Source organism: Centrocercus urophasianus, unplaced genomic scaffold (genome assembly GCF_019232065.1).
Source record: "Centrocercus urophasianus isolate 14NV4802_14NV808 unplaced genomic scaffold, USGS_Curo_1.0 seq_26, whole genome shotgun sequence".
NCBI lineage: Eukaryota > Metazoa > Chordata > Aves > Galliformes > Phasianidae > Centrocercus > Centrocercus urophasianus.
In genome coordinates, this window is record NW_024884822.1 from 11,241,863 (window position 1) to 11,262,999 (window position 21,137).

At 48.3% G+C, this 21,137-nt stretch overlaps 2 protein-coding genes across 5 annotated transcripts in view; both read left to right on the top strand.

The window, feature by feature from the left end:
* FLT4 (fms related receptor tyrosine kinase 4) overlaps window positions 1-5,877 on the top strand; it is a 46,921-nt gene extending 41,044 nt beyond the window's left edge. Inside the window, exons 29-31 of one of the 3 annotated variants that reach the window (XM_042826535.1) lie at window positions 478-563; window positions 1,939-2,023; window positions 2,153-5,877. In XM_042826535.1, coding sequence (XP_042682469.1) covers window positions 478-563; window positions 1,939-2,023; window positions 2,153-2,158 — 177 coding nt within the window. In that variant the 3' untranslated portion in view covers window positions 2,159-5,877. Of the gene's footprint in view, window positions 1-477; window positions 564-1,938 lie in introns of all 3 variants that reach the window. The other 2 variants (XM_042826533.1, XM_042826534.1) reach the window with 2 other exon arrangements.
* Window positions 5,878-8,605: 2,728 nt separating this feature from the next.
* The window catches only part of RNF130 (ring finger protein 130), a 36,980-nt gene continuing 24,448 nt past the window's right edge, over window positions 8,606-21,137 (top strand). Inside the window, exons 1-2 of one of the 2 annotated variants that reach the window (XM_042826201.1) lie at window positions 8,606-9,011; window positions 14,983-15,177. In XM_042826201.1, coding sequence (XP_042682135.1) covers window positions 8,651-9,011; window positions 14,983-15,177 — 556 coding nt within the window. In that variant the 5' untranslated portion in view covers window positions 8,606-8,650. The remainder of the gene's footprint in view (window positions 9,012-14,982; window positions 15,178-21,137) is intronic. The other variant, XM_042826199.1, reaches the window with a different exon arrangement.

Consider the following 21,137-nt stretch of genomic DNA (forward strand, 5'->3'; position numbering starts at 1 on the left):
TACTGAAATCCAGTTATGACTAGATAAATCCAGAGTGCTTGTCCTGGAGCTCCTCTGTGCTGCCACACCACAGTATGCAGCAGGAGCCCTCCTGACCTCTGCGAACTGGTCTGGTTCTTATATCTCCTGTGGTGGCAGAACTTAAGTCACTACCAGTTGTCTCAGAGGAAAATCTCACCTCTCACAGATTTCATGGTAATACATCTTCCAGACAGCAAGCACTCTGTTTTTCCCAAAAGTAACACTGAGCTGCACACACAAACCCTACCTTTAGATGTGCTGTTTTTAAAAAGGCACCTAATAATATCACCAGTGTGCTCCATGCACATCCAGCTTCTTGCTGAAAGTAAAATGCCCATACTCCTGTTTTTCCTATCACAGGTAGACATGATCTCATCTCCTGAATGATTCCTCCTCCCTTCCCTGTCTGATTAGTCGACAGGGATGTTACTGATAACTCCTGTTGCTTCCTTGCAGGACAATCAGACAGACAGTGGGATGGTTCTGGCATCTGAGGAATTTGAGAGGATAGAAAACCGACACAGAAAAGAAGGTGGATTCAGGTATTCCTTAAGTCTAGCCACTCAGATCTCTCTGCTGCCAAACATAACAAGACAAGGAGAAAGCTCTTGTCTCCCTGTAGGGTATGCCTCTTGGGGCTCTCAGCAGCAGCAGGGCTGTGGGCTCTAAGCCAGAGAAATCCCTGCACACACATTAATGAGAGGCAAAGTGCATAAAGAACAGACCTGCAGCCTGCTTAGTTTTAAAAATGTAAACTATGCCCATTCAACAGATAAACACATGTTACATAAGGCCTGAAAATGTGTCCACCAAGATAACAAGGTGTAGTAGAATGATGGTATTAAAAGAGCTTTCACTGCTCATTGAAATTTTTTGGAGAAGTGTATCACAGTGGCACAGGGGCAAACTGGAGCCTCGTGGCTGCCACCTCTGCGGGGTTCTCCCCAGCCCTGCCAAGTTTCCTTCAGCCCTGATCCATGTACTACGGGGCCCTGATGTGGCATGGCAGAAATAGTCCAGGCCTTAGGACTTCCTGCATGCTGGTACTAACTCTCGGGGCTGAGGATGTTTTGGGTGGTCATGTCCTTGACCAAACTTAGTTTCTGAGTGAGAACACAACCTGCTCATCTCTGCGTGGTGCTGGAGCAGGCTGGGACCTCGTACCTGTGACAGAATTGTGTGAGCCATGTCAACTCATGTGCAGGCAAAGCCAGTCCCAAGCCTCTTCCTTTCCTTCTCTCCCTTTCAACATCAGGTCATGCTGGTCATTTTCCTTGCTGTTACCTATAGCCCTGTGGCCTCTCTGTCGTATCAGACTGTCTCCTGCTTCTTGTCCTTGTCCTCTTTTCCTTGAGGCACTTCCCTGTTGTCTCCTATACCATGGGCTACTTAATGTCCCATCCTCCAGGAAACAATGCCCTTAAGCCTTTCCTTGGATATGTCCCTGCCCTCGCTTTTGTGACTTTGTGCCAGTCACCTGCTATTGGCAGGCACGGAGATGGGATTGCTGCTTTCCTTCCACATCATCTTCCTTGGTTTGCTTTTCCCCCATCCTGGCTGTTGGTTGATATCAGCTCCTGTTACTCCTACCAGGTCTAGGAGAGATTGAGGTGATGTCTCTCATCTCTACCTGCTCACTGGGATCCCAACCCTTTCCTGGGCATTCCAGAGCTATCTAGAGGAGGTAATATAACTCTGTGGCTGGGTTATGTAGAGAGCTTTCACAATGCATAAGGGGGCTGTGCTTAGGTTTAGAGCAAGATCATTTATTGTGCTTCGAACCAGAGGTGTAGGTCCATTCCTGACCCTGCCACTGCTCCATGCATTAGCAGATGTTTCCTGTAGTTGGGTTTTCTCTAAGCGGGATGGAGATTTCGAGGAGGGCTCAGACTGACCTTCTGTATCCCTCCCTCACAGCAGTAAAGGGCCCGGGCGAACTGCGGAGCTGTCGGTGGAACAGTCAGACCTGCGGGGCAGATGTCGGCCGTCATACGGATCCCAGGTTGGAGGCCAGACTTTTTACAACAGTGAATACGGGGAGCTGTCAGAACACTCTGAGGACGGCAGCTGCACCCCACCCGGAGAGGGGGCCAGTCCCTCCACTCTCCACACTTCCTTCTTCTCCGAGCAGTACTAATGGCACCAGGCCCTGGAGGCACCCTGCCAAGTCATCCTCTCTCTCACACTCTGGGCACATCATCAGAGTCGTTCAGAGCTTCCCCTTCAACCTACATCCAACCACAGCAGCAAACCCACTCCAAACAGATGGGGATCACCATCGGAACCGCAGCATGATGGTCAACGCAGCACCTCCAGCTGCAACTTCTCTTTGCTGGGACTGGAGTGAGTGCCTTGCTGATTCCTCGGGTTTCTTTTATTTCCGTAGCTCAAACAGATTCATTCTGCTGGCAATTGTGTGCCTGTGTTCAGCACTACAGCACCTTCTGCCTAGCATTCAGCCTCCGCTCAGATCTGCTTCCCATTCAGAAAGCCCATTTCAGGTCAGATATAAATAGATCTGTCTTAGTCTCAAGTTTCTTCCTGGTGTGCAGCCTGAATGTTTTTCCCTGGATCGCTTCCTCCTCCTCTCCTCATGATGTCAGCTGCTGAATTGCAGAGCAGAATCAAAGGCAAGAAATCCCTGGTGGTATTAGCAGCAAGAGCAGGACATTCTGAAGAGGTGTACAGAGGGATCCCAAGGGGTCTTTGTAAAGGTTCGTGCACACTTCATTCTGGGTAGGTGCCAGCGTACACCCAGCCTCTCTGTCTCCTCTGCAAGCAACACCCATGCCCCTCTCGTCTCTGCTGGAGGAGGACCTGCCCCTCTGCCTTATCACAGGGATTTTTTAGCCATTTCAACACAGCCATCAGAGCGTCAGCTGATGGCCGAAGTCTTCCCAGTGAGATGAACAGCAACTCTTTTTGCAGGCCCTGTGTGAAGCAGGGCTTTATATTCTTTGTGCTGGGAGCTCTGTGCTCACAGGTCTGCTGCTCTTGCCTTCCGCTTCTCCCAGAGCAGCACTGAGATCATCTGTTGTTCGAATGAGAAATTAAAGCAAAGCTGTGTTAATTTCAGCTGGCTTCTAAACATAGAGTGAAAATGTGTTGTTTGCTGAAAGGAAAAGGATATAAGTGCAAGGGAGTGAAATGTTTATTTTTAAGCTGCTGTGAGGGATTTGGAAACAACAGAAGGAACAAAGCTCCAGCAGTGAGGTGCCCTGGGCTGCATCCCCTGGTGTGCTGGCATTGCTGAGCACACACAGGATTGGATTACCCCTGGCTGGAGCACAAGCCCTAATTCTCCTGGATGGACTACCGTGACCTTTCCTGTTGCCCTGGCTCAGAGGAGGCACTCTCTGCCCCATAGACTCTTCTCCAGTTTCTGTTGCAGAGCTGCCAGTGCAATGCAGCTATCTCTGGAGGACTGAAAAACATTTATTTGCTGAGGAGCCATCTCATCACTTGGGCCTTTTGTTTCTAAAAGATACCACATGAATTCAGGCTTTGGGGAACCTCCACAGCCCCTCTCAACAGATTTCTGTGCTGCTGCCTCACTGCTTTCCACATACTTCTTTCCATCCTGTTCATAATCCAAGAGCTCAGCCACAGAGCCGTTACATCATCACCAGAGGAGTCTGGGTGCAGAAGCTGCCTGAACAGCTTGTGGTCTTCTCTTCTCCCACATGCTGGTGGCTGACAGAGCTCCTTGCACAGGGGTATCTCAGCACTGGGGAGTTTCTGCATGCAAGCTACACCTCTGCATAGAGGCAAGAGTTTGGACTTTGAAAATTGTGTCTTCACAAGATGTCAGATTCTATCAGATGTACCGTTTTCCAAAACTGTATTTCTCTTACAGAAGGTATTATGTGTTTCCTGATGTGAGTCATTATTGGTGACTGTCCCAAATCTTAATTATAGTTATCTGCAAAGTGTAATGGGGGAGATTTATTTAGCTCATGGGGAAAGCATGGCTGTCATTCAGATTCCCTCAGTCTGCAGAGCGCCCAATGTTCCCCTCCCATCCCATGTCATCAGGAGGACATGGCTGTGATTTCCATGGCAATTAGAGGCATAGAACTAGACCAACTGGAGCCAAGCTGGCTCAGGACATGGAATTTGAAACTGTGTGTGACAATTGATTCCCCAACTTCTACTGATGTCCCCCAAAGTTGCCAGGAATTTAAGCATCTTTAAGTAATTGTTATGACTCAGTAAGAATGCTTCTGGCAGGAGATGCAGGAGTCAGGCCAGGGAAGCAGGACAGCCAGCAGGGTGCGGGCCAGGCCAAATTCTCCTGCCCTCATCTTGCCCTGTTTTTTTTCATCGGTGGTTCCCCTGGCAGAAGAAAAGCTGTGCCCTGTGCTGGGGGTTCATGCAGGTGGAAGGTGACAGACTGCAGAGCTAAATTCAGGCTGCTCTCTTGGTGATGTGCAGCCACAAAAATACCTTTCTCTTGTTTCCAGCCCTTCATAAACAATTCTCTGCTTGGAAACAATGCCCCAGCTGACAGGAGGCTCAATAGATGTCTGTGAATTAACAATTGGAAAGCAGAATTCCAAAGTAGCTGCAAACGAGGGTTAAAAACATACTAGCAAAGCCGGGCACTTGCAGGGCACTGGCAGGGTTCTGCAGTACAGATGAGATGGAGGCATCCACGCATGCTGGCACTCAACACTCCTGATCTGTCAGCACTCCCAGCCTGCTGGGACAGCTGCGCTGGGGCTTTAGGTTCCATGGAAATTGCTCACGAGCATCACTGTAGAGACGTGTTACTTCATTAGAGCCATTGTTAAAGATCCCCTGCTTCATGCCAGGGAAAGTGCTGACGTGACATCTGATTCTAAACGTTCAAATGATTCGGCCCCATAGGAGTTTATTATCTATTTTACACCTTCTTGAGGTGCGTGGGGGGAAGAATCAGATCCTATTGTATTAGTGCCAACAGCCTTGCATGAACGACATAGCTTAACACAACCATGTGCTGCTCTTTAGACGCTCCAGTGGTGAATAACAACAGTAGTGTCAGATACTGAAGAGCTGTTGAACATTTGTACTTTCAATCTCTTAAAACAATACTGAAATGGGAACGTACAAACCTGACACCCTTCCCCACACTCTTGCATTATTTTTGGCATTTTTTTACAGTCTTCAGATAAGAGCACAAAAAGAAGCGGATTTGTTCTGGTTTGAGATGAGGCAGTGGTGCTGTGGAAGGACAAACAGCAACAAGAAAATATTTCACTTTCTAAAAGCCAGGTTTGGTGTTTGTGCCTGCATGGTGCACAGTGCATGGTTTGGTTTTGTTTGGGCCTTTTACTGGAATTCACAGCTGAAGCTATTTATCGTCTCTTCTTTCAAAATGACCATTCTGGGTCCACACTGCAAAGGTATTGGTATTGAGAGGACATTCCTCCTTCATGAAAACAAAGCATCTAATTCCCTACTTAGGAATGCACATGCGTCTCTGGAGAAAAACCTGTGTATCAAGTACCACTTCATTTATATCACAGTATTTTAGCCTGGTACCTGTTGTTGCTGCAGCAGCATTGGATGTTTCCATGGGCTGCCTTCCGAGCAAGTAGCTTACAGCATGGGTTGTGCGTGAGTACAGCAATGTGGTTTGTGTGTGTTGTGGGTGAGTGCTTGGGTGTTGCATGTGCGAGTCTTTCCTACTGGTGAGTGTATGTGAGTTCTCATAGCTCCTGTTGAGTCCTGTGTCTGGAAGCTGACTGTTATATATCAAACCAGTTAGAACACTGCTTTCTTTCCTATCCTCCTATCGTACTCGTTATCCTTTGTCATTAAGAGTTTTGTTGTAATATCTAAATGTGAACATGAATAAAGTCATAACTGGCACCGCGCTCTGCTTTGTGGAGGCCGCTGCCCACGGGTGCTGCTGGGCCCGGCTGCAGCCAGCCAGCCCCATACAATTAACTTCATTCTGGCATTATTATTTTTATTTTTGCATTGCTTTGCATGTGCCACATCCTTGAGGAAACAGCTGGGCTTTGTGGCATTTCCATCCAGGATGAAACTCAGCCTTTCCTCATGACGGCACCGGACACACGTTGGGTAAGCTGCTGAAAGGACCAGACCCTTGGCCCTGCTGCCATCTCTCCCAGTCCTGCTGAGCTCCCCAGGGCACTGCACCTCGCCCTGTGGATCCTCTTGTGGGGCAGGAAAATCATGGCGTGGCCAAAGTCTCCTGGAACAGCCATGGGAGCGAAGCTATGGGGCACGTGGGGACTGGGTCTGAGGGAAGTGCTCTGCACCCAGTCCCAAGGGAGCACTGGATGCCATGCAGATGGCTGTGTGGCTGCTGCATGCTGCACCTCAGCACAAGAACGGGGACGTTGTGTCCCTGCAGCAGCCATCACCAGGCACCAGGATGGAGCGTGGTTGGACAAGGGAACTGAGGAGGCTGGGGCTGCATGGCCCCTCAGTCCACTTTGCTGTTTGAGTCTATCATCACACATATAGTTAGTTAATGTGCTGGGAGCCTGGCCAGCAAAGGCCTTGTTCCTCAGTGCTTGGAGGTCCTTCTGAGGATACTGATGCAGTAAAAGCAAAGAATCTGAGACTCCTAGTGCTCTTGTTACCTTTGTGCAGGGGACAAGGATCATGGAAACACAGAACACCAGACCAGGTTGCTCTAAACTTTGTGCTAAACCTGGCTTCGGATCCCTTCAGCCGTTGGATCCCTGCACAGCTCCTCTGGGCAGCCTGTGCCAGGGCCTCACTGCCCTCACTGTGTTTCCTCCTTGAGTTTAAAGCCATCATCCCTGGCCCTGTCACTGCACTTCCTAATGGTGTCCTTCCCAGCTTTCTCATAGGCCCCTATTAGGCAGTAATCACAGGAAGGAGGGAACCGATAGTCAGTAAGAACTGCGCTCAAGCATTGTATGCCAGTATTCATGGGCCGGCACAGGGATGCTATGGGGAAAGGGAGGTGGCTCTAGAAGGTGTCCCGATGCCAGGTTGCTGCCCCCTGTGCCAGCAGTCCTCTGGTTGCTCCTCTAGCTGGGGGGAAAGGTTTGCTGCAATGTTGCACGGCTGTTGTGACGTGTGGCTCCTTGCCCAGCATTTACCAACAACAGCAAAAAAAAACAAAACAAAGGGGAAACAGAACATTGGAACATTCAGCTGCTGCTTCATATACACTTCCTGGATTGCACTGACATTTCTACAGAGCTTTTCATAAGCAGATCTCGGAGGATTTTGCAGCACCACAGGCCTGTAGCACATCCCACAGCTCAGCTGCAGCCTGGCGGGCAGTCCTGCCTTCCTCGGCACTGACACGGGGCTCTCCGAGGGCAGGCTCAGCCCTGCTGCTCGCAGCTAAATGAGGTAAACAGAATGAGCTTTCAGGGTGTTATCTTACATGCATATGTGGCTACGTGCATCCCAAAGGGATGTGCCACAACACCTCCAAAGGGAACAGCACAGTAAGATGCTGAAAGGAAGCACAGCTCTTATCGGAGCAGCTGGGAAGTCACCAGGGAGACTGTATCTCAGAAGAACAGCAGCACGGCTATTTGTTCAGAAATTTAGAACATATCTGAACCCAAAACCCCGCAGCCTGAATCTTCTTAGCCATAAATAATTTTCAGATAATTTGTCTTTCAAAACCTGCAAAGCCTGTTGTGTTCTTTTGTTCCTTTCCTGGTCACAGAGAAGCTCAAACCCTTTGTAAGAATGATGGTGAAGTGTCACGCATCGCATCCTGCTACGCAACATCTCAAAGGATTTGTATTCATTAACATCTCAGTGTTAGTAACATTTCCCATTTTAGCACGCTGAAAATAAGTAACTGTAAATGAGGCAGCGGCGGCCACATCCTGACACAGGAGCCGTGCTGCTGCTGCTGGGCCGGCCTTTTAGCACCAGACGTGCTGCCTAAACCCAGCCCCAAACACTGCACCATTCACACGTGCTTTTAAACCACCTTGCGCGTTTCCAATGGCCAACGCCGTTGACCTGGTATCTGCATTGAGGAGCCGTGAGATGCAGTGTCTGTCCCTAATGCTGGCTCCAACACTGTAAGCACTCCCTGCGGCACCATCGAGCAGACCAACACCGCTCCGGAGGTTCTTTGGGGCAGCCCCGAACCAGGGCCGGACCCCACACCTCCACGCCACGGTCACCCTCCCGCGCCCTACCGCGCCCGGAGTGACGTCACCCGTTCAGGCCACGCCCCCACAGTCGATCCCACATTGTGGGGGCGTGGCTTCCCTCAGTCCCGCCTCTCGCCCTCGTGGCGCCGGGTGGGGCGTAGCGCGCCTGCGCAGTGCGGGCCGCGCCGGGCTGCAGTCGAGGCGCCGGGAGCGGAACGCGGTGCGGCCGGCTTCGGAACCGAGCCGGGCATGGAGAGGCGGCCCTCGGCCGGGGCGGGCAGCGGGGCGTGCGGCGTGGCTGAGCCCGAGTGCTGAGGGGCGGCGGCGCCTCCTCGGAGTCGTGCGCGGCGAAGGAGCCGCCGCCTCCTCCTCCCTCTGGCCGGCGCGGGCTGCGAGCGGGATGAGCGCGGGGCCCTGAGCGGCCGCCGGAGCGCCCCGAGCTCCCGCAGCCTCCCCGGGCCGGCGGACCGCGCTCTGCCGGGACGTGCCGCCGCTTCCCTGGCTCCTCCCATGGCATGAGCCCGGGCTCTCCTCCCCTCGCCGCCCGCTCGCGGTCTCTCTCCTTTCCTGGGCTGTCAGATGGGATAACGCGCTCCCGCCGGAAGGCGAAGATGGGCCCGCGCTGGGCTCGGCGGCGGCGGAGCGGCGGCGGCTCTGCGCTGCTGCTGCTGCTGGGGCACTGCTGGCTGTGGGCGGCCGGCGCCGACGACAACGGCAGCCAGCTGTCGTATTACACGGCCCTCATCAACGTGACGGTGCTGAGCCCCGAGCGGGGCGGCCCCACGCTGCTCCGGATCGACCGCGGCCGCTACGGGCAGGATTCGCCCAAGGTGGAGGTGAAGGGCCTGCTGGTGACCCCGGTGCCCATCAACGGAGGTAACGGCCCCGCGCCGCGCCGTGCGGGTGGCCGGGGGAGCCGGGAGCGGAGGAGGTGGAACGCGGCCGAGGGGGAGCTGCAAAACCGCGCTCCGGGACGGGGCTGCGGCCGGAAAGCCGCGTGCTGCGGCTGCGTGCGGTGCGTGCGTGGGTCAGGGATGCCTGCCGAGCTGTTGGCTGAGCTGTTGGATGTCCGCCCCTGGATGCGGCCCGGTCCGTGGCGCTGAGCGCTGGGCAGCGCTTCCATACGAGTTCTGTCGCTGCAGAGTGCGGCCGATGCCCGTTGGTTGCTTTCCGATAAATATCGGCCTTTATGATGCGTTAACTTAAACAAGAGTGGTTTTGATCATTGAGCGTCTTGATTTTGGTCTGAAATGAGAGTGGGCACTCGGTCACAGTGGTGCGGTTTAATCGCATCTTATTTTTGAGACCCATCCGTGGTGCTGTGCCCAAACTGCTGTGCTCCAGAAATGGCCCCGGATGGATCTCAGTGCTCTCAGCCTCTCTCTGGGCAGCAGCCTCTGAATAATGCATTCCGTGAGGCAATGTAATCAATTAAAACCAGTCTGCGAGCGGTGAATATTAAGAGCGTTTTTGCTTGGTTTTGTTTTGCTGTGTTTTCCTGAAGAGCTCTGCTGTATTATTAAAGCCCCTTGAGGATTTAACAAATCAAGGTCAGGACAATATGTTGATGCTCTTTCAGCATCTAGCAGCCTCCTGTCTGCTCCTCCTGTGCACGAGGCAGCTGTGCAGCGCACGCGCTTGCTGGTTTCATTGAAGCTCTGTTTCGTTTGCTTTACAAAGTGTTAATTAGAACATATTAAAATAGCATCTTTGTGGGGAAGGCTGGAGAAACAAATCTTGGTGCAAGCTGGCCACTGAAGGATTTTCTTCTGTATCTTAAATCCTGCCCTTTGCAGTGGTTTTGGCCGTCTGTCCCCAGATGCGCTCAACCTTTCATTTTCTCTGCTCCCTGATGTTCCTCACTTACACACTGCTGTGTGAGGTCAGCAGGCTGTCCTGGAAGCTCTGGGCACGTCACAGTTATCCCAAGGGGTGTTTGGGAGCAGGGTTAGCTCTGCTGCCTTTTCTCGTGCAGGGTGTTGAACCACTTGATTTCTTTAGCAGCTGCTTTATTGGTCAAAAAACAAACTTCTGGCATTAATTACTTTTTAGTTTTCCCCTATAGCTTTTTCTGGTCTCTTCCAGCACAGTCTTCACTTAAGTGTGATTCAAGCATTGAGGGTGGCGGACAGCATTCTCACCAGAAGCAGCGAGAGCAGAGCTGAGCACGATGCTCTGCGTACTTTGAGGAGCATTTCCTACTTTGCTGTTGAAGTGTAACGTGGTGAACAATTTGAGTGGGGAAAGCACAGCAGAGAGATCACAGAGCTGCAGACCTGAATTCTGTGGGTTCGACATGTTGCAGTCGTCAACACTTTGCCCTGGGTTGTTGGGAGGCGTTCTCCTTCCGTGTGTCAACAGAAGGCACTTAAAACAAACACTGCAGTGGCGGTCTTCCTGCAAAGCTGTTCTGAATTGTTCTGCACAGATGGCCATACAGGGGGCATTTTATTTTAATTCTGCTGAGAGGCTTCACGTGGTTTAAAAGCCTTGTGTTTAGTAGGAAAGAGGCTGGAGTGCGTTATGCTTTTAGTTAAGATGCTCCTGAAGACTTGAGAGCCTTGTGATTGTATTCTGCTTTATTATATTTGGCTCTGATAGCAGTGCAGTGCTGCTGTCTGCGACTGCTATAATGCCTTTTTATCAGCCAGTCTGTATTAGTATAGCACTTGTTTGCAATGTATTTGTTGTAATAGCACTTAACACAAGCAGGCTCTGCAGCTGGAGCAGTAGTGCTCTGCCCAGTGCTCAGCCCTCACGTGTCCCAGTGGCTGCAGCTGCCTGGTGATGCCATGACTTAGTGTTGGTCTCAGAGACTGACCCACCGTGAGCCACTGCTTGGGATTTCTGTGCATGCAAGTTGGCACCCAGCTGTTACAATTGAAACATCTTAAATGTCCCGTTCCATGTGCTGTGTTTGCATCCTTTACCTGCAGGCAAAGACGTGAGTTTACCAGCTTAGGGCTGGGGTCAGCAGCTGTGTGTGTAATGCATGGCCTGGGGGTGGAGCGCTGTGGTCGTGGTCAGCTCACGTTCTTGAACATGCCTGTTGCTTTATGTTTAATTATTGAAGTCATTGCTCTCTTTGATTACCTGTCCTTTAAATGTCAGTACACAATAAATTTTCAGTCACCTGTTCCTTTATCAGGATCTCTTACACTGAATTCACCATGATTAGGCTAAAACACATACCAAAGCTTTCCCTGTGCCTTTCATAGACCCTCAGATAAAATGGAAAGGAGAAAACTGTCTTAGGGAAAGGTGGAGGTAGGGGACAGATGCTTGAGGTGACAAATGAGGGGTACAGCTCATGCACAGTGCCACTGAGTTTTGTAAGTGTGTGGTCCAAGCAGAGTTTCAATTGCAGAACTTTGGGTAATATTTGGGCACAATGTGGTGTTTCTGTCTGGGATCCAAAACTGAACTTTGAGAAAATGCAGCAAACAAATGCATCAAAAAGTGCAGGTTGGTGGAGGGACAGTGTTGTGCCATGTGTCCGTCCTTTGCCCCTCATCTCAGTGTCCAGCTTAATTCATAGTCCTTGAGTGATGACAAATCTGGTGGTTTTCTGAGTTTATAGCTGTAACTGTGGTACACTTACAGAGCTAACAAGATTAAATCTTAACTATTACAGCACTGCCTGCTACCCTGATTTTCTTTTGTTTAGCTGAAACGAGATTACCCTGGTTCAAAGAGTTCCTCCTGGTGCAAAAGCCAAGTATAGCCAGGGCAATTAGGTAGCATGGCTCTCAGCAGTGAGGTGTTGCCCTGTGTCACCCATTGGTGCAACTTAGAAAAAGCAGGAATTGCAGCTGGCGTGGGTGAGGACCCAATTAGTAATAACAGAAGTACTATCGTGTTGAAAGAAAATACTCTTTAATGTGCACAATTGGATAGAAAGCCGTCCTTGAAAGCGGGATGGATCAGTGCTGCTGTGCTGCTTTAAGTTTCCCAGCTGAATTCCTTTCCTGGGAGCTCCAGTTGTACTGCACAAAAAGGGATGTGGTGCTCTGAGGCGTGCTGTGCTCAGGTGTGCCATGCGAGCAGGGCTGTGTGCTGCTCCATCCTTTGTGCTGCCTCTGCCGGGTGTGGTGCAGCTCTGAAGGTCAGAGAGGGAAAGGATTTCTGAGTGCTCAGCTGAGAGCAGCTCTGGTGACTGCTGCTGGTCTGAGAGAATGGAGCGTTAGCTGAGAGGTGATCGATCGGGGTATCTGACCTGAAAAAGGGAGCGGGGGAGAAAAGCGTAACGCAATGCAGTTAGTGGGCTGTGGGATGCTGGCACTGCTCTTTTTGTGTGGGGAGGAGGCAAAGCCTTGCTCACAGGAGGTGCTGTGGCCTCAGTGCCCTGCTTGGATCAGGAGGTGTGTGGTGTAAGTGTGGGGCACAGGGAGCGGCGTGCAGAGCGCTAATATGGAGCCTTTGTTGGTCTGGAGCTGAGATGCTCGCTTCATTTTTTGCCACCACAAAATGGTTCTGTCTCTTATAGGAGAATGCTAAGGGGCCTGGTAAGCAATTGGAAGGGATGAGGAGGATCATAGAGGGTGGTGACACACTGGAACAGGTTCCCCAAGGAGGTTGTGGATGCCCCATCCCTGGAGGCACTCAAGGCCAGGCTGGATGTGGCTCTGGGTAGCCTGGTGACTTTACACTTAGCAGGGGGGTTGAAACTAGATGATGATTGTGGTCCTTTTCAACCCATTCTATGATTCTCTGACCAGCAGGCTGCCACTTCAGTGTAAAGTCAGTTTTTTGTCACTGTGTGCATGATGCTTAGACACAAAGAAAAGAAGGACGGAGTCAGTCCCTTATATTTCAGGTTGGTAGGACAGAAGCATGGCTATAGGGAAGCAGCTTTCTGTAAACTTGTATTTTCTGCTGTTGTGAAATTGAGTGATTTCTGATCATATCTTTTTATATACACTTGTGTTCTTTTAGAATAGCTCTGATATAATCTGAAGTCTCTTTTCATTCTGGCACAGTCACCGTCCAGGATTTGCAAGTCTGAGTCTCATCCTCATTGAACCTTGGACAGTGGAGTATAGGTGGTGCAGTGGTGGGGAGCTATTGCTGGTGGCTCTTAATGGCAGCGTTTGCTCATCCATCCCTTATGGGGCCAATAGAGGTACTGCTGTACCAGCTGCCAGTGCTGGGTGTGGGGCAGATGTGCTGCTGTAGCAGCCAGCAGTGCTGTAGGGCTGGGCGCTGTTGGCAGGCCAGAGCAGGAAGAGCTATCTGCAGTTGTTCCTGAGTTTTGTTTAGTTAAAAGCAGAAGGATTGCTTAACGTTTGTGTGGGGTAAATAGGATGCTGACCTGGAGAGAAGCACGTTGTGTCTCTGTATTAAATCTCCAGTAAGCTGCAGGCTCATCAATCCCAACCGTATTTTCCTTCACGGTTTTGTGTTACTTACATAGGGCTAAAGCAGTGTTGGGACACGCTGCATCACCCCACCAGAAGTAATGCTGTGCGTGTTGCTGTGCAGCTGGATGCTCACGTATCGGCACATCTCAGCTCCTAATCCTGTTGGTCCAACAGCATTTTGTAGCTCTGCCCGCTGCTGCGAGAAGCTTTCATCTCTACTGTAGTGGAAAATCTGTGCTACTTTTCCCACAGAGGCTGTTTGCTGTCTCATGCCACGTTCTCTGTCAGTGTTTAAATTTGTACAGCTCAAACTTGGGAGTTTATAGTGCCTTCGCAGGGCTTTATGGAGCTGAGCTTTTTCAGAACCTTCCTCCATTTCAAGATGCTCTTCCATTCTAGCGAATAACCCGCTATCTAGGTTACTTTGTGTGCCTTGAACACAACTGCACTGAAGCAAACCTTTTGCTATCCATAGGCATACTGCTCTTCATCCTGCCATACTGGATCTCCAGGCTGTAGCATCCACTCTGAGTTGGTGCTGAAGAACTTGCCTCTTAGAAAGGAAAATTGTATGGGGTGCTTCTTCTGTATCGCTCTAGGGAGCTGTAGCAGTTTTCAGAGCTATTACCCAGATGAATTGTGTGTCTGAGGTTTCACTATTTGTCCCATCCATCTTCAGTAGCCAAGGGTGCTTTTACTCGTGGCATTTGAAAGGGTAAATACTTGTGCATTACAAGTTGCTGTTGGCTCTGACTTACTGGAAAACCATTCTCCACGTTGCACTCTGTGCCTTTTGTACATAGATCTGTGTGGGCTTCGGCTGCTCCAGGATACATTACATCAAAAAGGACCAAAAAAAAAAAAGTCTTTGTATGCTGTTGGGCTCAGATGCAGCATTTGCCAACCCTGTTACTTCTCCTTTGTAGCACCCATTTAGCAACAGGAACACATCGTGTTTGCCGGCAAAGCTTGCAGTGTAAGAGCTGGCATTGGCTGCTGCTCTCATCCTTGCAGCAGCATGCACACAGCAGATAACTGCTCTGAAATCTTCTTGTTTAGTTACTCTTCCCACTGCAGGGATGTCTGTGATGGCATTAGAAAGGAAAAAAAAAGTTATGCTGCCCAGAATGACTGATAAACTGCTGCTGGTAGTTGCCTGCAGCACATGACCCATATCCCCGTGTTTCTCAGCCTGCAGGCAGGTATTGATTCAAATGGAAATTCATTGTTCTCGCTGCACTGGGCTTAAAAATAGTGTCTGTTGGTGAGCCTAATTCTTGGACGTATGGTTACAGCTTCAGTGGTGAGATCGAGCTTTATAAAAGAGACTTTTTTTTTTTAACCTGAGGAATGCAGTTAGCATTGGGCTGTATTAACCTGAGGGCAGCAGCTTCCTAGTGCACAACCATAAATTCAGCGTCATTTTCTTCTCTCTTGCCTGTTTGAGCAAATTGCCATTTGTCTGAATGTGCATCCGACTCCTCCAGTTGCAGATCGCCTGGGCTGTGACCCTCGGACGCGTTTCCAAGTCCCTCCCAACACCAAGCAGTGGATCGCTTTGCTGCAGCGAGGGAACTGTACCTTCCGAGAGAAGATTCTGCGGGCAGCTTCACACAATGCCACCGCCGTGGTCATCTACAACAATATATCCAGCGAGGAGCCCGTCACCATGACTCATCAAGGTAAATATGTGCAGGCTCTTCCACTGCCGTGTTTGGTCACATAAACTGTCGCTGAAGCGCACGGATGATGCTGTGGGAAGCAGCCCCTGTTCTAATGATGTAGGTGATACATGTCTTCGGTGAAGTAAGCCAGTAATTGTGGAAGAGAGTATTTTGGTTTGGTGTATCCAGTGAGGAGTGCTTCTGCAGAGGGGAGATGGGTGTCAGGGTATAAGGAAAAACCTGCAGGACCTCAGCAGTCAGCACTTTTAACCTTGCTGAAATGGAGAGCAGACGTGGTACAACATCAGGCCTGACATTCCGCTGAGCAGGACCGGGGAGCTCCTGTAGTAGGGTGTCTCCATCCGGCTGTCCACGATGCGGGCTTTCAAACACTAGGTCCAAATCTGAGCTTGCACACTTGTATGCAACACTTCAGAGAGTTCTTTTCCTGTGATGAATCTTTGTTGATTCCTGTATGGTGCTCAAGCCTTAATGATTCGGGGTGCAGTTGTCCGATGGTCTGATTCTAGAGCACTTAACATTGCTGATCTAGAACAGTGTCTCTGGTTTTCTTCTGGATTCTACTTTTTTTTTTTGGTCTATTCATGTAAAAATTATGCCATTACTGCTGAATTAGTGTAGCAGGGTGGGTCTTTCATACTTAAAGTATATCTATGATTATAAATGATTGCTCAGAGTAGTTCTAATAATGGCAGTTTGGTTTTCCTAGGTATTCTCACTTCACAATTACTCAGCCTAATCAGAAAGGGATATTTCTGTGTTTGCTGACTTGGGTGTTGTTTGTTTTCCCAGAGGTTTTCAGTTTTCTTTCTGTAAGTGCAGGGTGTTACTTGGTATCTGGAATTTGAGTGATGTCCTCCATATTATCACACAAGTAGAATTCTTCTGTGTAAAGAGGTGCTGTGGTTGTGCATCTCTTTCCCTCTCTCCATCCAGACATCATATATGGAAAATGCCTTGTGGCTTCTGGTTCGGTGTGGTCTGTCCTTCCCAGTTCTGTCCACCACAGGAGTTTTTCGGGGAGGTTTTGACCTCTGTGTGGCAATCCTGAGGCTGTTGACATACTATTTCTAACTCATGTATCCTCGTAGACCTTTCTGCAGGTACTTTGCAAGCAAAAAGTCCCACCTCCAGAGCCTTCAGCTCTGGTCTTTCTTTGAAGTACCTGTATGAAGGTCTGCAGTCTCGTGTTAGCAATTTGTGCCTTATGCTGTGTCTCAGAATGTTGTATCATGGCAGTTAATTCCAAGTATTTGCCCATGACAGGTTTCCTGTTTGCCCAGTGAACTGCAGGTACGTGTCACTGTGAAATGCAGACCAGTCCTTTGGTGTTAGCTTCAGCACAGTGAAGGTTTGGAATCTAGTGGTCCATTAACTCTCTGATTGGTGTTCAAGTGCAATATTGATTCATGAACCTATGCTTGAATGATGAGTCTGTTACATGAATCTCAGGTTGGATATTAGGAGCGATTTCTTCTCTGTACGAGTGGCAATGCAGTGGCACAGCTGCAGGACATGGAGATGTGGCACTGAGGGATGTGGTCAGTGGGGGTGGAGGGGGTTGGGTTTGATGATCTTAGAGGTCTTTTCCATCCATGACAGTTGTGTGATTCTATGTTCAAGCTGATGTTGTTTGTAGGGTACTGACACACGGCCTCCTTAAAAAAAGATGCATTCTTCACAGCATAATTGTGCAACTGTCTTATGATGTCTGCATTCATGGCTGTCTATTTTCTTCCCACAGATAAAAATAGGCCTTACATCACTTTGTATCTCTGCACCATAGTTCTTATACTGTTAGGTGCAGAGCCTTGGGAGTATTCTGTCTTCGTGGTCGAGCAGAGAGGAAAACAGCAGGTGCTGATAGCACAGCCGGAGAGCTGCTTGCTTCCCCACTTTGATCTTTGCATAATTTCCAAATGTCAGCTTTAGCAACGTTTGTGCTAAAAATAATGAAAATATTATATAGATTTACATATGCTGCCCATCTTGAACCTGCAGGGAGGTGATTCCGTATGAAAACAGCCCAGTAAGCAGTTCTCAGCAATGGGATTAATATTTTATCCAAGTTATTTTATGCTTGAACACACATTTAAAAATGTTAATCTTGTGGAAATTTGTTCTTACTCAACATATGGCTTAACAGAATATAAATTCCTTCTGGTGGCCAGATAGCAGCTATCACTCTTAAATCAGGCTTTCATCGCCATATTAATTGTATAGTTTCTTTTACTAGCATCAAAATTGGGTTCATCACCATATTAATTGAACAGTTCCTTTTACTAGCATCAAAATTGGGTTTTTCTGTGTCCACTAAGTCTCTGTCCCTTCAGGTTGAGGTTGAAAGGAGGTATTGACTTGAAGGAGTTGGTAAAACTTCCTGTAAATGTTTCTGCTGATCTATTTGCAACATTTTCTTTGTCTGTATCCTTGTGTGCATTACTGTTCACTTGTAAAATAGACCAACTTGACTTATTCTTGCAGATGTCCTTCACTTAGGCTGACAGAGGACACCTTTTCCCAGCACAGGTTATGTTGGGCTGTGATATCATTGGCAGGAAGGCAGTTTTATGAGTGGTTTTGCCTGCTACCTCGAATAGAAGTTAGAACAAATACTGTCTGATGTAGAAAGAGCTGATGTGGTGGAGAAAATATTTAGTAGCTGACTCCTTGATAATCAATGATGGGAATAGGAAGGAAATGCATGTAAAAGAGCTTTTTAATTCTTTCTGATTTCTCCATGTGATGGAGACAACCCTATTAAAGCACAGAGCAGTTAAAATTTATCGTGAACTCTATTAACATCCAGATTTTTATCTGGGTTTATAGGAAAGAATACAAGCTGCAGAAGCCTCTAAAATTAAAAAGTCATACTCAGAATTTATGTAACAGATATAAACAAAAAAGATCAACAAGCAGAAAAGAAAGCATTGCAGTAAAGTTGCTGGATTCCAAAAGGTAGAGTTTATCAGTGCTAGAGAAATTTCTTGGAACTACTTAAACAGCTCCTGCTAGGATGCCTTGTTGAGAGAATTTACCTGAAACTGCTAAATCTTCTACAGCCTGGAGCACAAAGTTGCAGGCATCTCATCAGGTAAATCTATTGCACTGCTGGACTTTTAATCCACAGCTCAAAATTTCATTGTGTTACAGTTTTGTTCTTGCTCTCAGTTTTTCTCCCTGAAATATTAGTGTCCAAAACAGGAAAAACAACTCATTGTATTTGGAGATTTAAAAGAAAGGATAAGTAATCTGCAGTAGTCTCACTGTAGTTGCGTGTCTTTGATCATTTCATATTGTTAATTGTTCACATGTGCTAATTGAAAACTGTGGAACATACGTCAACAACAACAGTTGATCTGTTTCCTGGAGGTGTATTGGGAAAATCTGTCATGCAGTAGATGGAGTTGTCTGACACTTTGCAGGATGTGGGGAGAGGTGTTGGGAACACACACTCTGTGCCATGGGGAAACAAACCTTTCCTCAAGGCGAGGCAGGGAAATCTGTGCACAAAGCTCAGTGCTTTGCAGAACTTCCTCTTCCCTGTGTTCCTGCATGGTACACACCTCATTCACAGCTGGAATAACACAAGTTGGGCTCGTTTTTCCTTATCCAGCTGAAAGGGTAATTAGTTCTGTGACTGCAAAATGGCCCGTGGGACCATTAATGACTGTAAGTAATTACTTTTTTTTTTTTTTTTTCTTAGCCAAAGACTGTGCTCAAGCAGCAGAGTAGTTCTTGAAGTCCATGGATGCTATGGAATCACATTTCTACATAAACCTATGAATTTACTGTTTGCTAAGTTCTAAAGACTCTTTGTAGCATCCTTGGGTGCGGTTCTGTCACCACATGTCCTGTGGGATTGCTGGACTTGTTTGGAAACACTGTCAGATGGATGGATCTGTATTGAGGCTGTTTGTGGACAGAAGAAAATAGCAGACCCTGACAGACTGCTCTTATTAGAAATCCTTGCGTTTTCTGGTTCCAACATACATCAGTGGGAATAGAGAATGCTATCCAGGAAAAACAAAATGAAGGACGCCTACAACTTCCATTACAAAATACAGGAGTACAGAGAGTTTTAGATATCAAAATCCAAGTATGTCTTCATTGATGGATGGGCCTGCAAGGTCTGCATTAATGTTTTTTCATCAGTCAAAAATATGAGTGTAATCCGTGTTTGGGTGTTAAATCCAGGTCTAAGGTAACAATTTCTGGATGTTGTTCCAGAAGCACAGGTGAAGACAGTCAGTTTTCAGTTAAGCATCAAGTGTCTTCAGAAACTCCCTTCTGGGTGCATCTTGGGCTTAGTGGGAGGATCTTAATTCTTTTAGTAGTGCTATATGTCTTAAGGTATGTATAAACAAGGTGCTATCTGGCTGAGGTTGACAAAGAGGAAATGATAGAATCATAGAACCATCAAGGTTGGAGAGGACCACTAAAATCGTGTCCAACTGTCAACCCACCCCCACCATGCCACCGACCACATCCCTCAGTGTCACATCTTCCCTTTTCTCTACAAAGGATCCATGGTGAGATCCAAGCACAGTGCCTTTCTTCACCCACCAACGCTGTGTTGATTCCTGGGGAGTTGGTGGGTGTCCCTTGGCTATGATGGGGTGCTCTGGGCTGTGGCAGAGGCAGGTGAGATTAGGACACAGCTAAGCTTGAGGAAATGCAGTGCCATAGTTCCACCATCTTGTGTCTGTGGTGTTTGGACTTGGGAATAAAACAGGATGATTTGTGATGGTTTGGATTTTATGCAGATTTATCCTTAGGAAGCCTCTCACTGAGTGTCAGAACAGAGCAACTGGGTTATGGAATCATGTATCAGCAGCTGAATTGTGAATGCAGCCCAACAGCTTTGTCAGTGGATCCTGCCGTGTAGCTCCCCTTTATGAACTGCAGGGCATAGCAGATTGTAGGGCTGATCTCCAAGTATGACAGCAACGTTGTACCGAAGCACAGTTTGTTGTTCAGTGCAGGAGGATCAGCACGGGGAGGCTTGTTCCCACTTCTAAGATTGTTGTTTGTCACCTATGGATTGATTATTTTTTTTTAACATGTAATGAGTTAGCACAACAAGAACCTGATCGGGCTCTGTTTGCTTGGAAGTTAATTCTGTGACGCCCATCTTTGGAAAGCTTGCCCTTCCTGGCTTTCTGATTACATGCCTCAATCATATGCTGCTCCGGAAGGAGCAGAGCTCAGAACTCCCACACTGCTGTTAGCAGTGCACACTGCCTTTCGCTGCCGTGCCTTGGGCCATGGTTAGGTGTTATAGTCCAGTGTCCTCTCTTACCATGGCAGAATCAATCCCCTGAAGTTTCCTTTTGCTGCAGTCAGAGTTTTGTCTGTTCTGCAGGCATAACTTCACTGCATTTCTGTTGCAATTCATTGGCGCCTGGTCCTCACTGGGCTTGAATATCTGCTGCTTTGTTGTCCTGAGGAGGCAGTCAGGATTCAAGTCTTGGCCTTGGGCACAATTGTTTGTTGGGTTGTTCTGCAGAAGTCTGTATAGCAAAGAGTCTTGTGATTTCTGGAAATATCTGCTCAGTGTTTGGGGGCAGGTGGTGGTTCTGCAGGTTGTGTTTAACCAACGCACCCCGTCAAAACGTGGCTTTTAGCTCACAGTTTCCTATGCTGCTGTCATTTAACTGTTTTCTCACGGTAGTGTTGGAACATCTGTTCTGGTGTCTGACACTGTGTAAATCAGATATCCTGCAGTAAATGTTTACATATATAGTCAAGAATTCAATGCTTACAGTGTTATAAAGACAACCGGAAGAAAAATGCTTTGAAATGCTGTTCGGTCTCATTTTAAAATGGATGCCCGTTGGCATTAAGTTCTTGCCTTGTTTAGGACTGAGAACTGACAAATACTATGGTTTTGTTTCTGTTTTCAGAAGAATTTGATTTGGGGCATCTCAGACAACATATTACCATTGCAGTGGTGC